General features: G+C 52.5%; 3 protein-coding genes across 3 annotated transcripts; 2 read left to right on the forward strand and 1 right to left on the reverse strand.

The window, feature by feature from the left end:
* Positions 1 to 2,351: 2,351 nt before the first annotated feature.
* On the forward strand, positions 2,352 to 3,368 carry IUM83_05493 (Neutral ceramidase; the record flags this gene model as incomplete). The annotated part of the gene is made up of 1 exon (XM_067929633.1): positions 2,352 to 3,368. One exon carries the CDS (start codon positions 2,352 to 2,354, stop codon positions 3,366 to 3,368), a length of 1,017 nt encoding a protein of 338 aa, XP_067799767.1.
* A 425-nt stretch (positions 3,369 to 3,793) lies between these two features.
* Positions 3,794 to 4,726, reverse strand: IUM83_05494 (uncharacterized protein; the record flags this gene model as incomplete). The annotated part of the gene is made up of 6 exons (XM_067929634.1): positions 3,794 to 3,880; positions 3,953 to 3,971; positions 4,044 to 4,115; positions 4,189 to 4,261; positions 4,327 to 4,398; positions 4,465 to 4,726. 6 exons carry the CDS (start codon positions 4,724 to 4,726, stop codon positions 3,794 to 3,796), a joined length of 585 nt encoding a protein of 194 aa, XP_067799586.1.
* A 482-nt stretch (positions 4,727 to 5,208) lies between these two features.
* IUM83_05495 (Gag-pol Polyprotein) lies at positions 5,209 to 8,664 on the forward strand (the record flags this gene model as incomplete). The annotated part of the gene is made up of 8 exons (XM_067929635.1): positions 5,209 to 5,719; positions 5,805 to 5,998; positions 6,294 to 6,713; positions 7,482 to 7,545; positions 7,638 to 7,738; positions 7,907 to 8,471; positions 8,541 to 8,571; positions 8,637 to 8,664. The coding sequence occupies 8 exons, from the start codon at positions 5,209 to 5,211 to the stop codon at positions 8,662 to 8,664; spliced, it is 1,914 nt and encodes a 637-aa protein (XP_067799587.1).
* Between the last annotated feature and the right edge of the window lie 4,339 nt (positions 8,665 to 13,003).

Genomic DNA, 13,003 nt, shown 5'->3' on the forward strand with positions numbered 1-13,003 from the left:
GCTAGGCATCGCCACGACGGCCACCTCCAGGGGGCATGGGAGCTGTGCACTCCCGTGCAATGTGACCGATCCTTCCGCAACGGAAGTATCGCACGTTGCCTCCCTGCTGCTGGTAACCAGCAGTTGTTGCGTTCGAGAGGTCCATCGGTTCTGGACCTCCCGGCCTCGCTACCGGGCGCGGTTGCGGCCTCGGCACGTTCACATGCAGTTTAGCCTGCCGCAGACTAAACTCTTCTTGCATGGCAAGAGTAATCGCAGCTTCGAGAGTACTCGGGTACTCTCGGAAGAGATAGGTCTTCACAGGTCCATCTCGAAGTCCTTTCATGAACGTGACGACCTTGGTCGCCTCGTCAATCGGGTTAGTCACGATATTTGATACCAAATATCGTGCGCGCTGCGCGTAAGCATGGACGTCATGCTTACCCTGCTGAAGGTCGAGGAACTCCGCCCTCGACCGGAACTCGTTTTGCGGGGGCTCAAACGCTTGTTTGAGCTCCTCTTTGAACACTTCGTACGTGCTGAAGCACGTAGGATCGGAGAGTCGGCGTCCATACGCCCAACTCCTTGCGCGTCCGCCAAGGCAGGACATGGCGAACGCGACCTTCGACAGCGGGTCGACGATGCGTCGAGCCGCTATGGCTGTGTCGAGTTCGACAAGCCATCGGAGGAGAGGCTCGCCCTCTCTTCCCACGTAATTGCTTACGCTCAACTTTAATGGTTGAGCACGCGGTGTCGTCCCTGACGACGCCGTCACTGAGGAAGCAGCGTCACGCTGCTCCTTCATGATGAACCCCAGAGCAACACCATGTTGCTCCGTCGGCGATAGCGTACGCAGCATTGTAGCTATCGCCGCTTCTCCAATGACTGTCGACAGTCGTTGGAGGGCCTCCCACTCTGGGTCAGACAGGTGGGGGCAGTCAGCGCGTGCAACATGCGTTGCAGGCGTGTTGGAGCTCTCCATGGGCACCTCCGTGCTCATGTGGTTCTCGGCTCCGCGTTCGTACACCGCGTACGAACGTCAAGCAGTCGGTCGTTGGACGGACTACAAAGTGCTACCAGGTGTAGTGGGTCTAACTTGACTCACTACTTTAGCTTACACGTTGCGCTACGTGTATGAGGAAGCGTAAGTACTTAGTAATTACTTGAATTAATTATATTTGAATACACAAATATAAGTTAACTTAGACAAGACTCCAAGTAGCTAGTTTAAGGTAAAACGAGAACTGTATTGTTTGTAAATTGATCTTCCTCTAAAATCTGCTAAAAACTGTTTATCATCTATGAAAGGGTTGGCAGCGGCTGGCTGTCAGAGCCCCGCTAATATGCATGTCTCTGATTGGTAGAAAGATGCTGCTTTCTACCAATAGGATCTTTGGGTATGTGTGGACCACTCACTGTGGTGGTCCACTTCAATGTATCCATCGGTGTGTCTTACACCAATGTGAGGAAGTATCCAAAACGTTTAACAGATAACCTATCTGTTAAATTCACAAGTGGCTGCAAGCCACTTTTACGTGTAACCCCGTTACATGACGCTTGTGAAGCTGATCTACAATGTGGAAGAATATCAGCCTCCCTGAGCACGAGTGATTCACCCTCGATCTATCACGTACGAAAGGTGCGCACCTTTGAACCTACCGAGACCTGTCGTCGAAGCTGCAAATCTGGGAATGCGGCGCTTAAAGATCGTGCTGGGTTCACATGAACCGTGGTTGTGACTCCGGTTCACCCGAACCGTGAAAAAGACGTTAGGACTGCAAATTTAACGAAGGTGCTGAAGGTGCTGAAGGTGCTCAAACCGAAGGTGCTTTAAGGGGTGTCCGTCTCAGCCCCCCACTCGCTTGAGGGACGCGGTGTTCGCCGCATGGGACACTCTCGGACCTCGAGAGGTTGGGATGCTCCTGGATCAAGTAGGGCATCCCAGTGAAGCAAGTGGTACTGTTTGTGCTTCCAGCTCTATGGGCACGGATAATCAACCGTGCCCTGGAAGCTTTACCAGCGATGATTATGATGGAGCAGCGCACGCAAGTCGGGGTGTAGATGGGGCACGCTCTCTTGGCATCACGACCGCACATTAGAGACCTTTCGGAGCGGATGCTGGTTGCTGGTTGCCGGAACGACGCACGAAAAAAGTGCAAAAATCAATCGGCTTACTAATCACTCCGCTACGTGACCTTTCGTTCCGGCTTCTGTGTCGGAAATGTTGGCTATTTGGCCCTCCTATCCTACAGCGTGTCGGATGTCGGAATCGGTCCAAGCCAAAGGTCGCTTACACTTCATCATGTGCTATCAAATAAGATATTGCAGTGCTCGTCATTTGTGTTTGAAGATCTCAAGTCGCAGCAACAACCATGATGCCCACCTTGAGATCGATCGCGAGGTCCTCTCCCCTGACTCCTACTCCAGTCTCCGGTGTTGAGGACACATCGCTGTCGCCCCTAAGCTCGTCGAGCCGCACCTCTGCTGACAGCTGGGGGGCGTGTGATACTCTCGCTCAGCGAACACAATCTCCGCGCGTTGAGAACGAAGAGGAGGAAGAGCAGCCGTGTGACTTCGGCGGTGAATTTCCTGGGGACTATAACTGCGTTCGAGATGACGAAGATGATGGTGATCACAACAACAACACCGTTAGCAACGCCAGTAACGGCAAGATCACCCCAGACGGAGCAGCAGCTCCACTTCGAAAGCGTTTTGGACCCGATCAAGACTATCTACTCGCAGTTCAGGCCAACGCAGACATGCCTTTCAAAGCAAATTTTGGTGAGGTTAGAAAGAAATGGCAAGCCTTAGCTTCAAAGCTCAATGGCATTCCAACGTTTCGCATGGAGCCGATATCGGGAAAAACTGCGCAGGCACGATTTGAGACTCTCATATGCAAACACAAGGCGTTTGAAGCCGGGTCTAGTGGCAAGACAGGCACTGATGAAAAACACACACAATTTATTCAGGTTATGACAGACGTCATGAAGAAATGGAATGACCACAAAGAAAACAAGGCTAAAGCCGCTGCTAAGGCGGCAGGCGCCGAGCGCTCCAAGGTCCTCGCGGGTGACGTGGTTCGTGCTGCGGCGGTGTCGCGACTCCAGTACGGCAAACGTGCTGGTGCTAGTGACGACGGAGAAAGCGATCAATCCAGTCGTCCAAAAAAACAACAGGCTCGTGCTACTAGTGAGTGGGTCACTGCCATGCAGGAAATGAAGTCCGATCGGACCAAGGCTCTTGACGAATTTATCCGGATTCAGAAAGTCGAAGTGGCGCAACGCCAGAAAGAACTTGAATTTGAGCGCGTCGAGCGAGATAAGAGAGAGAGGAACGACGTGCTGAGCGAGCGGAACGTCAACAAGAGCGTGAAGAGCAGCAAAAATTGATTACCAGTTTACTGCAACTGATTCAATCCAAGAAACACTAGGTTTCATCAAGAATGTTCCGGTGCTGCGGCTTGCGTAAATAGTCGCTCACCGAGGGGGGGCTGCATTGAAAGTAGCGACTAATCTGGTTGCCACCATTCAAGCAAGTTGCAGCATTTGTCAACAGCACAGCCACGCGCACCATTCGCCCAACAGGAGTCAGAAGTATTTTGTGCTTTTTATTCCAGTCAGAAAAGCCCATTTGCGTTTGATAATTCCAAACATCCATTCAATTGACACACGATTCTTGCTCATGATCTCATTGAATCGTTTTTCATTGCTGCGCACATACGCATCTTGAAAAGGACTGCACAATAGCTCATCAACTCCATAAGCCGGGTCGCCATAGATCATAACTCCTAATGGCTGAATGACAGGATGACTCGCTAAATAGGTAAGCAGCTTGCTTTCACGGAGCATAGGTGAGTCGTGCAGGCGGCCCTCAATCGGCCCATAGAATGATATGCATAAGCCTGCAGCATAGGAGATATTGTTAGTCCTGTTCAGGAAATAAAGTCCTTATCATGTTTGCATTCGACACTTACCATCTGGAGTACAGACGCCCTGGTAGTTTAGGCAATGACGACGCTTGTGCCCGTTATAACACACCTTCTGAAGGTTTTCCCGATGTCCAACGGGAATCCTATCGAGTGCACTTTGCATCGCAATAATCCTTCTCCTTCGCTTGCCTGGACGGCAGATAAACGCCTTCGTTCCATCGACGAACATGGATACTCGGTCAACAATGCCATTAACCTTTTCTTTGACTGCGTTTACATACGATGTATGGTTGTCAGCGTACACACGATCGTTGAAAAAGAGTGTATCTTTCCACTCCTCGTCTAAGAAGCAATCTAGTCATAAGTCGCTTGTTAGCCGCAACGTCGCAATGACGAACTACTGAGATGATAGCACGTACACAGATCAGTGATTATTCTGCAGCATGAAGAGTCTGAGCGCCCGAATTGCTTGCGCACGTGAGATAGCTTCCCTGGGTATGATAGACGATAGCACAGCATCGCTAATGCCTCCACACCCAAGACACGATCTCCTGCACCGGTAATGAACACGTCTGGAATCAGCATCAGCTGAACGAGCTCCTTCAGTTCAGAGCACGTGAATCGGTAGTCCTCCAGAGCGTTGGCGTCCGGGCACTTGTCAGGATTAAAGCGCATGTCAGGGATCAGGGGTCGTTCAACGGCGTTTGTGGAGGCCATCAATGCATGGATGGCCTCAGCATCCCACGACTCGTAACAGTACTGGGCTAGCATAAGGATCGCTGCCCCCTGCGCATGCCGCCGCACCGCCGCTCGTGGCATGAATGTCGTCTTCCCAAGGCTTCTTTCTAGAACTGAGCTTCGTTTGGCTATCGTGATACGTGACCTTGAAGAGGCGTCCCGGCATTTGCACGTCCCCGAAAGATAAAAGCACCTCGTCGGTTGTCGATTGCCGGATAGTGACAGTGGGCCTAGTCGTTCCGGCAACCAGCAACCAGCATCCGCTCCGAAAGGTCTCTATTCTCCAATTGGACGCGGAACTGCTGCGACCAATGGAAGCGACCCTCCTCCTCGCCTTCATCCTCGGATGCGTCAGCCGCCTGCGGACCTGCACGCAACATCGGAGTGTCTGCCGACGCGGTGCCTGAAGCTACAGCTTCCGGTCTGCATGAATTCGCACTCTAAAGGAGGCGAAGAATCGCGCGATGCTGAGCTGAGAGATCAACGTCATTGTGCTGGACGGACACAAGAAGTACGACGCGTGGAAGCAAGATTTGCAGCTAAAGTGAAACGAGTGGGGACTGATGGAGTTTCTCGAAGGAACAGCTACGCTGGACGCGGAGCGAGCCGCCATCGACCCCGACTACGCGTTTCTCTTCGGCGAGAGAAAGACGAAGAGCTTCTCCAACCTGGCGCTCTCTCTGAGCATCAAGCTGCGCGAAGAATTCAAGGGGCCAATCGAGACGCAGGACCCAGCTGCACTGTATACAGCGCTCAAGGCGCACTTTGAGAGGGGTAAGGAGAACCCGATCTACTTGAAGAGGGAGTTCTACTCGCGTATGCTTGGGAAGCATGTGCCTGTGCAGCAGTACATCGATGGGCTCCGAGCTATCCACCGCCGTATCGCCGAGTCCGGATACGCTATCACTGAGAACAAACTGGGGCGAACGATTTTGTCTAACTGCGTTGACGTGTACCCAACCGTAGCCATCAAACACACGGAGTGGGTCAAAAGCAACACTGCCGTGGATTTGGACGTGCAGGACGCCGTAATTCAGTTGGAAACGGCTGAGCAAGCTCAGCGAGAAGTCAGGCGTAAGTGGCGCCGGCAAAGCTAATGGTCAAGGCCTTCAAGAGCAGCGGATCGTTGCATCGGTGACTGGACAGGGGGTGGTCGCAGGCAAGAAGCGCGGGGCCCGTGGCAAGCAGTGGAAACAGCATAAGAAACCACGTTTGCTGCCTGGGCCCGAGAACCGGTGTTCAAATTGCGACAGTACCGAACACTGGTACTGCAACTGTCCGAAGGAGCTAACACCAGAACTGAAAGCGAAGAACGAATCGTGGCTGACACGCAAGAACAAGCAGACAACGAAGGTACCATCATCGATGCCGCCGTCTATCGTGAATATGATATTGCGAAGTTTTAATATCGCGGAGTCTCGTAGCAGGGAGCCGGGACTCGAGTCGGTACACCGGGTTCAGGATCGAGGGGAGTTGGTGCTTTGAACCGACGCATCTGAAGCCAGCCACCCGCGTGGCCGTTAATGGTGATGGCGCACATGAGCGACCCTGGGCACGACCCACTTCCTCCCGACGAGGTTGAGTGAATGCTGGATGGCGGCTCGCAACGAAACGTGACAGGTGATCTCTCGCTCTTCGCTCGACTCAGGGAGTGTTCGGTAGGACCGCCGCTACTCTTTGGAAATGGGAGTTCGGAGACTACACACACGTCCTGCTGCAAGTGATCAACCAACAAAACAATCAGGTCGAAGACCGCTTCCTGGATGAGGTCGCCTACTCGCCCAATGCCCCTGCTAATATCATCTCTCAAGGTTATATGCAGCTTCAAGGCAGATTTCATCCCTTTACATCGCTGGACAATCGTACTACGTGGCTCACTAAGCCGACACTCAAGCTAGAATTAAAGATGCGCGACGGCATCTACGACATGAGGGTACCGCGGAAGATGAAGCGCGTGATGGATCTGATGATGAGTCCTGCGGCATCGAAGAGCAAGCCGATGACCAGACTGCACAGTCGCATGGGGCGCATTGGACTGGAGACAATACATAAGATGCTGGAGCAGAAGGTACATTTTGGTGTCAACCTATCCAAAAATGACCTGCTCTCCTTTGAGTGTGTGCCGTGCTCAGAGGCGACGATGCGGCGGATGACGTACAAGCGCGACCCCTCCGCCGTACTCAACCGCTTGAGAAAATCTCAATGGATGTCTGCACACTCGGCGAACATACAGCAAGTGGAGATACCATGTACCTCCTTGTTGTCGACGAAGCAACACGTTTCAAGTGGGCATATCTACTGTCGAAAAAGAGCGAAGCCACTGGGTACTTGAAAACGCTAGTGCGGCGCCTGAAGACAAAGTTCAAGAAGTGGCCAATCGGATTGCTTCATGCTGACCAAGGAGGAGCGATCTTAGCCCATGAGCTCGAGAGCTTCTGCCATGATGAAGGGATTCGGCAGCAGTACACCAATGGGTACTCTCCGCAAGAAAACGCTGTCGTTGAACGCAACAATGGCACCGTCATAACGAGACTGCGTTCGCTGCTGAGAGCAACAATGGTGCCCAATCTTCTCTGGTGAGAAGCACCGCTCTATTCGATTTACACGCTGAACAGAACACCCACCAAAGTTCTAGGGTTAAACTCCCCGTATGAGCTACTGGAAGGCTCGATTCAGGATGTCGCATCTCTGCGAACGTGGGGCTGCATCGTGCAAATGCGTATTCTGCCTGAGACGCGACCAGCGAAAGCTAAGCTTGCATCCCGAACTGCAATGTGTCTTCTTCTTGGGTACAGTGTTGACACTAAGGGCTACAAGTTGATGAATCTTCAATCAGGTGCTATTCGAACGTGCAGACTGGAGAACGCCCTTTTTCATGAAGATTTTACGTGTGAATCCGAGTATGTGCTGCACTTGGTGCAAAATACTTTTCAGGGCATGATCCATCCTCTTGCAGCTGACTTGCCCATTGTACACATCGAGACAGACATAGAATCGTATGCAGTGGACGTGGACCGAGAACCGCCACCCCTTGGCGTCTCGGCTGAACCAGCCAAGATAACACCGAAGCCCACTGATGACCATTTGCCTTCGGTGAGTGGGAGAATTGAGCAGGATAATGTGACTGGCGAAGTTCGCGGTGAGGCAATGACTATCACAGGTTCTCGGCCGAACGCGAGAAAGAGAAAGCCAATCACGGTTGCTTCACGTAGAGGCACAGCTGTACCTGTTGCAGGGTCTATTGTGAATACTGCCGGTCAGCATTCGCCTCCATCGTCTCCAACAGCAGCCCCGGCACGTCGCCGACGCAGGTCGAACGTGCGGCTTCACGATTACGCGGCCAACCACGTGACGACCCAGGCCCTAGAGATCACTATTCCTGCGAGCTACAAGGAGGCACGCGTTTCACCACAGTGGACCCGGTGGCGCGCTGCCATGGAAGACAAGCTGCGGTCACTGTGGAGCCGTCAAACCTGGCGTCTTGTGCGGCGTACGGAAACAAATGGAACCAAAGTGATCACGTTCCGCTGGGTGTATGCTCTAAAACGAGATGAGCATGGTTGTATCAAGAGTTACAAGGCGCGGTTCGTAATACACGGGTTTAAGCAGGAATTCGGGGTCAACTTTAACGAAACGTATGCGCCGGTCGTGAGATTTGAGTCAATTCGGGCTGCCATCTACTACGCCATACAGCATGGCTGGGATATTCTTCAGTACGACGTGAAGACGGCGTTTCTATATGGTGACCTTGATGATATTATTTACATGGAGCAGCCTGCGGGAATTGAGGGCGCGGACGGGGCAATGGTGTGTCGCCTGCTGAAGGGTTTGTATGAACTGCGCCAGGCACCCCGCATTTGGAACGACACTCTAAATGCTATCCTCGATCGTATAGGATTTGAACGGCTCGACTCGGACTACGGGATGTACGTGCTGAAGTCGGACACTTCTCAACTCCTGATGATCCTGACCGTGTACGTGGATGATTTAGTACTGCTGGGACCTACGACTCAATGTAAGCGCGTGGCAGCGCATTTGCAACAGCAATTTGAATTGAGTGAGCTCGGACCTGTTCATTACCTGCTTGGGGTTGAGATTTTGGTTGATCGCCCCCGTGTGCAAGTGATTTTCATCCAGAAGCAGTACGTGATCGATGTTCTGCGGCGCATCAACATGGAGAGCGCTGTAGATTCGCCGACACCACAAGCGACTTCACCGTCAACATCGGAACCACATCAGCTGAATGGTATCCGTACAGAGAGGTCGTTGGGGCTTTGCAGTATTTAGTCGCAGCTTCACGCCCCGACATCGCACACGCAACACGGCACTTGGGGAAATACTTGACGTGCTACACCAGTGCAAACTACTCGGAAGCTATGCGGGTGCTACGCTACTTGCATGGAACGGCGGACTACGGACTGGTTATGGACGTCCAGCCATCATCGACTGTCTCCCTCGTTGGCTATTCGGACGCCGACTACGCGAACGGTCCGGACGACTACAAGAGTGTGAGTGGGTATGTGTCCCTGTTGGACGGTAATGTCGTCTCGTATGCGTCGAGAAAACAGCCGATCAACGCTCAGGGCCGTTCTTAACGGAACGGTAGGCTGGGTCCCAGCCTGGGAGGGCGGTGGGGCTTAGAGAGTACCACTCTGCGCGTCGTCGTTAAGAATGACGGAGTGTAGGGCGGTAGGCCGCTGTACCAGACTGTACATGTGTCCGAGAAATTGTCTCATTCACAAAACGCCCCGAACCCCTTGTGGCAGATACTACGTATGTTCCCTCAGCTAGTCGATTTGGACGACGAGGAATGGAGCAGTTCGTCCAGTGATGAAGAGATGAATGACATTGTCGTGTGTGTCGCTGCAGCGACGCAGGCGCTGCCATTAGAGAAGATTATTTCTGTCAGCAGCGGATCATTTGGAGCGACCACGTAGCAGACCTACGGCGGCGAAGCTCGTTTGAGAGGAATTATCGGATGGATGAAGGTTCTTTTGATCATCTGTTGGAGTTGCTGCGCCCAGATCTGCAGGTAGATGCGCTCATGTCGATGGTTCGCACGGGCGAAGCCCCGATTTCTGCATTGCACTGTACACTGCGATGGCTAGCTGGCGGATCTTACCTCAACATTTTCACTATTGGCCACACTAGCCACGCTTCATTTTATCGCTGCCTCTACAAGGGGTTTAACGCAATAACCACATGCCCTGCTGTGGTCATCAAGCTTCCGAGAACACACGAAGAAATCGAGAGGACAGCAGCCGAGTTTGCAAAGTGCAGTCACGAAGCTGTATTTGATGGATGTGTGGTACGCATTGATGGAATTATGGTACGAATTAAGTCGCCAAGTTCCTCTAGTACAGCGAACGTGCGCTCATATTTCTCGGGACACTACTACGCCATGGGCCTGAATATTCAAGCTATCTGTGACGCCAAGTGCAGATTCACGTACTTCGCGGTAGCTGCACCTGGAGGATCGTCGGACATCCACGCATTGCGCCAGATATCACTATCACAATACATTAATTCGCTTCCGTATGGACGCTTTGTAATTGGTGATTGCGCGTATGTTCTGTCGGAGCACCTACTTACACCTTTCAGTGGAACCCAAAAACACATGCCGAAAAACGACAGGTCCAATTTCTATCTAAGCCAGTTACGGATCAAAATTGAACAAGCATTTGGATTAATGACAACAAAATGGTGGCGACTGCGATCTCCTCTTCAAGTGGATCTGAAGCACGCTTCAAAGGTACTTGTAGCTATGTCACGGCTTCATAACTACTGTATCGACTATCGTGAATATCCGAGCCCAACACGCATCGTGAGGGTGGCTTCTACATACCGTCTCAGCCTCCAACGATAAGTGTACAAGGTATCTCTGTCCTTCGAGAGAGGATGGTGGAATTCATCGCAGACTCCGGGCTTGCCAGACCTCGGCACAATATTGCTCGTAGGCGTAGACAATCTACAGAAGTAGATGACGTTAGAGACGTAGAACGAGTTCGTCCCGCTTCGTTTTGAGAGTTTTTTATCTCCATGTCGATGTCCTCCAACACATCAGCATCCGACTCCACGTTTTTCTGGCGGAGTAGAGCACGCAAACGGTCGCAAATTAAAATCCATTGACGCACCGCGCCGTATATTTCCTTGGCAGCAGATACCTGCGAGCGGGCCTGCACTAGACACTGTAACAGCTTCAGTAAGTTCTGCGCATTCGCGCTTTGCCGCGGTGCGCTGGGACGCTGCAGGCGTCGATCGAGATGTGTTTCCTTGCGATGCGCCCGCGTTTTCTTCCCTCTCGTTCATTACATCAGCTGGCAAGCTCCGCTCCACAGTAGCAACTAGGAACTTTCGCTCGCTCAAGTACAGATGCAAATACGGCAGCTCAATATGACCATGACAATACGCGAAAAAATCCGGGTTGTGATGCCCCGAAGCTCGGAAGTTTATGCATGGCTGTCTGTAGTCCTTTAGCAGATTCTTCCATGTCTGCTACAGCTTCACCGCACAATGGGACACGATAATAGCAGGATTCTGTGGCGAGGTGCGGGCAAATTCCCGGCTTTCCAGATCGAACCTTGAATAAACGTAGACCGCCGAACGTCGGACTAGAGCTCAGAAGGCTCAGAGCCTTGGGGTCTCAGCTGAAATACCTCAGCTGAGCCCAACAACGGTTCGGATGAAGCTCCCCAGCTCCGGTCCTTGGTCAGGCGCGGCGTGTGCACCGCCCTTGCGATCCCCTTGACGGTTCTTCCTAGGGCTATGCTTTGGGCCCAGACGCCAGCCAGCCACAGCAACCATGTTCCCACTTCAGATGTCTCCAGTACTCTCCAAACAAAACCTGCTCCCCACTCAACAGGTCTCAGCTTACACGTGTATAACCCAATCTACCCCGGGGTTTCTTCAATACAAAACACGACACTCCACACGTAACTTGTCCACCTCTTCCGAGATGTTGGACCTGGTCTCCGTAGCTTCTTCACTTCCTCCGGCGGCTCCAGCTGAGTGCCGCTTCCACAGGTCTCCACTACCTAGAGTGGCTCCGAGAAAATTGGCTCGGTTTGAGCCTGTTCGTAGTTTGGGCTCTCACAGGGACACTCGCGTACCACGCTCAAATATGAGCGAAATCTAGCAACCACACCGACGACTTGAGCCAATCTCAGCCCCGTGCAGTCGCTCCGCCGAAACCTCAGGAGAGTCACTTACTCCCCGAAAATATGAAATACGTGTCGGTAATGTCGTCCAGAACACGTAATAATATAAAATAGCTAATTAAGCTCCTCCTCACACCGAGGCACACTCAAAAAGACTACATGGGGTTGAGTTTTGATGGAACCGGTCGTCCTCAGCACCATTTTACACAAGGAAACACTCCCACTTGCGTCCTTCGGGGCAAATTCGATTCTGATTCAATTAGTACGCATGCAAACGAAGACCTATCAAGTGGAGGCGCACAGCGCCGTTCGGAGAGCACCCACAAAGGGTGCTCAGGCCATCTTGAGAGCTGCCAGTGTGCCTAAGGCATTCGGCGCTTCAACCTGAGGTTTAGCCAATAATGGGCCGAGCTCAGCAAAATCCAGCGTGGTGAGGCATGGGTTCAGCAGATTTTCAACGAAGCTTCAGTGATGAGTAGCTGATCCCCGGTGACTCATTGGCCGAAAGTGTGTCGTAACCTGGGTACAGCTGGTCCCATCCCGGCTGATATATGAGTCCGTCATCATTGATGACGCGACCCTCCAGCAGCGCGCATTCACCGTGTACCCATCGGCCACTCTGAGCCCCCATAGTCTCAGGCGAGGTTCCAGCTGAGACACCCAGCATTAATGTCCACCAGTGTCCGCATCATCTGAGACCTGGGTCGCCAAACTGAGACTCCGCAGCGTCCACTGAGCCCAAGCACATCCCGCTGAAACATCTGAGCCGAGACATACAGATTCCAGCTGTTCCGGCTGAGACCACCCAAGCTCAGAGTTGTGAGATCTGAAACCAACTGGCTTCACCTGAGACCAACTAGTCTCAGTGATCCAAGCTGAAACACGAGGACTTTAGTTCTTCCAGCTGAGACTTGGAGACTTCAGCGCCTTCACCACCAAAGCCGACCGACTCTCAGCCGAGCCGCAGCGAGTTCAGCCGAGACCAGGTCGACTCTGTTTGCTGCGCATCCAGCCATCAACAGGTGTCTATCCGGGACGTCTGAGCTCAGCGTAGCTCAGCGGGGTGACCGCAATCCAAACTTCACAGGAGTCAAGCCAATCCATAGTTAACTTCAGTCATCGTGGCTTCAGAGTCGCAATAGTCTCAGCGAAATAGCTGGGGCTTCGGCCGAGAGTGTGTCCATGGTCTCCGAGCCAGTTC

Source organism: Phytophthora cinnamomi (assembly GCF_018691715.1).
Source record: "Phytophthora cinnamomi strain GKB4 chromosome Unknown Contig4, whole genome shotgun sequence".
Taxonomy (NCBI): Eukaryota; Oomycota; class Peronosporomycetes; order Peronosporales; family Peronosporaceae; genus Phytophthora; species Phytophthora cinnamomi.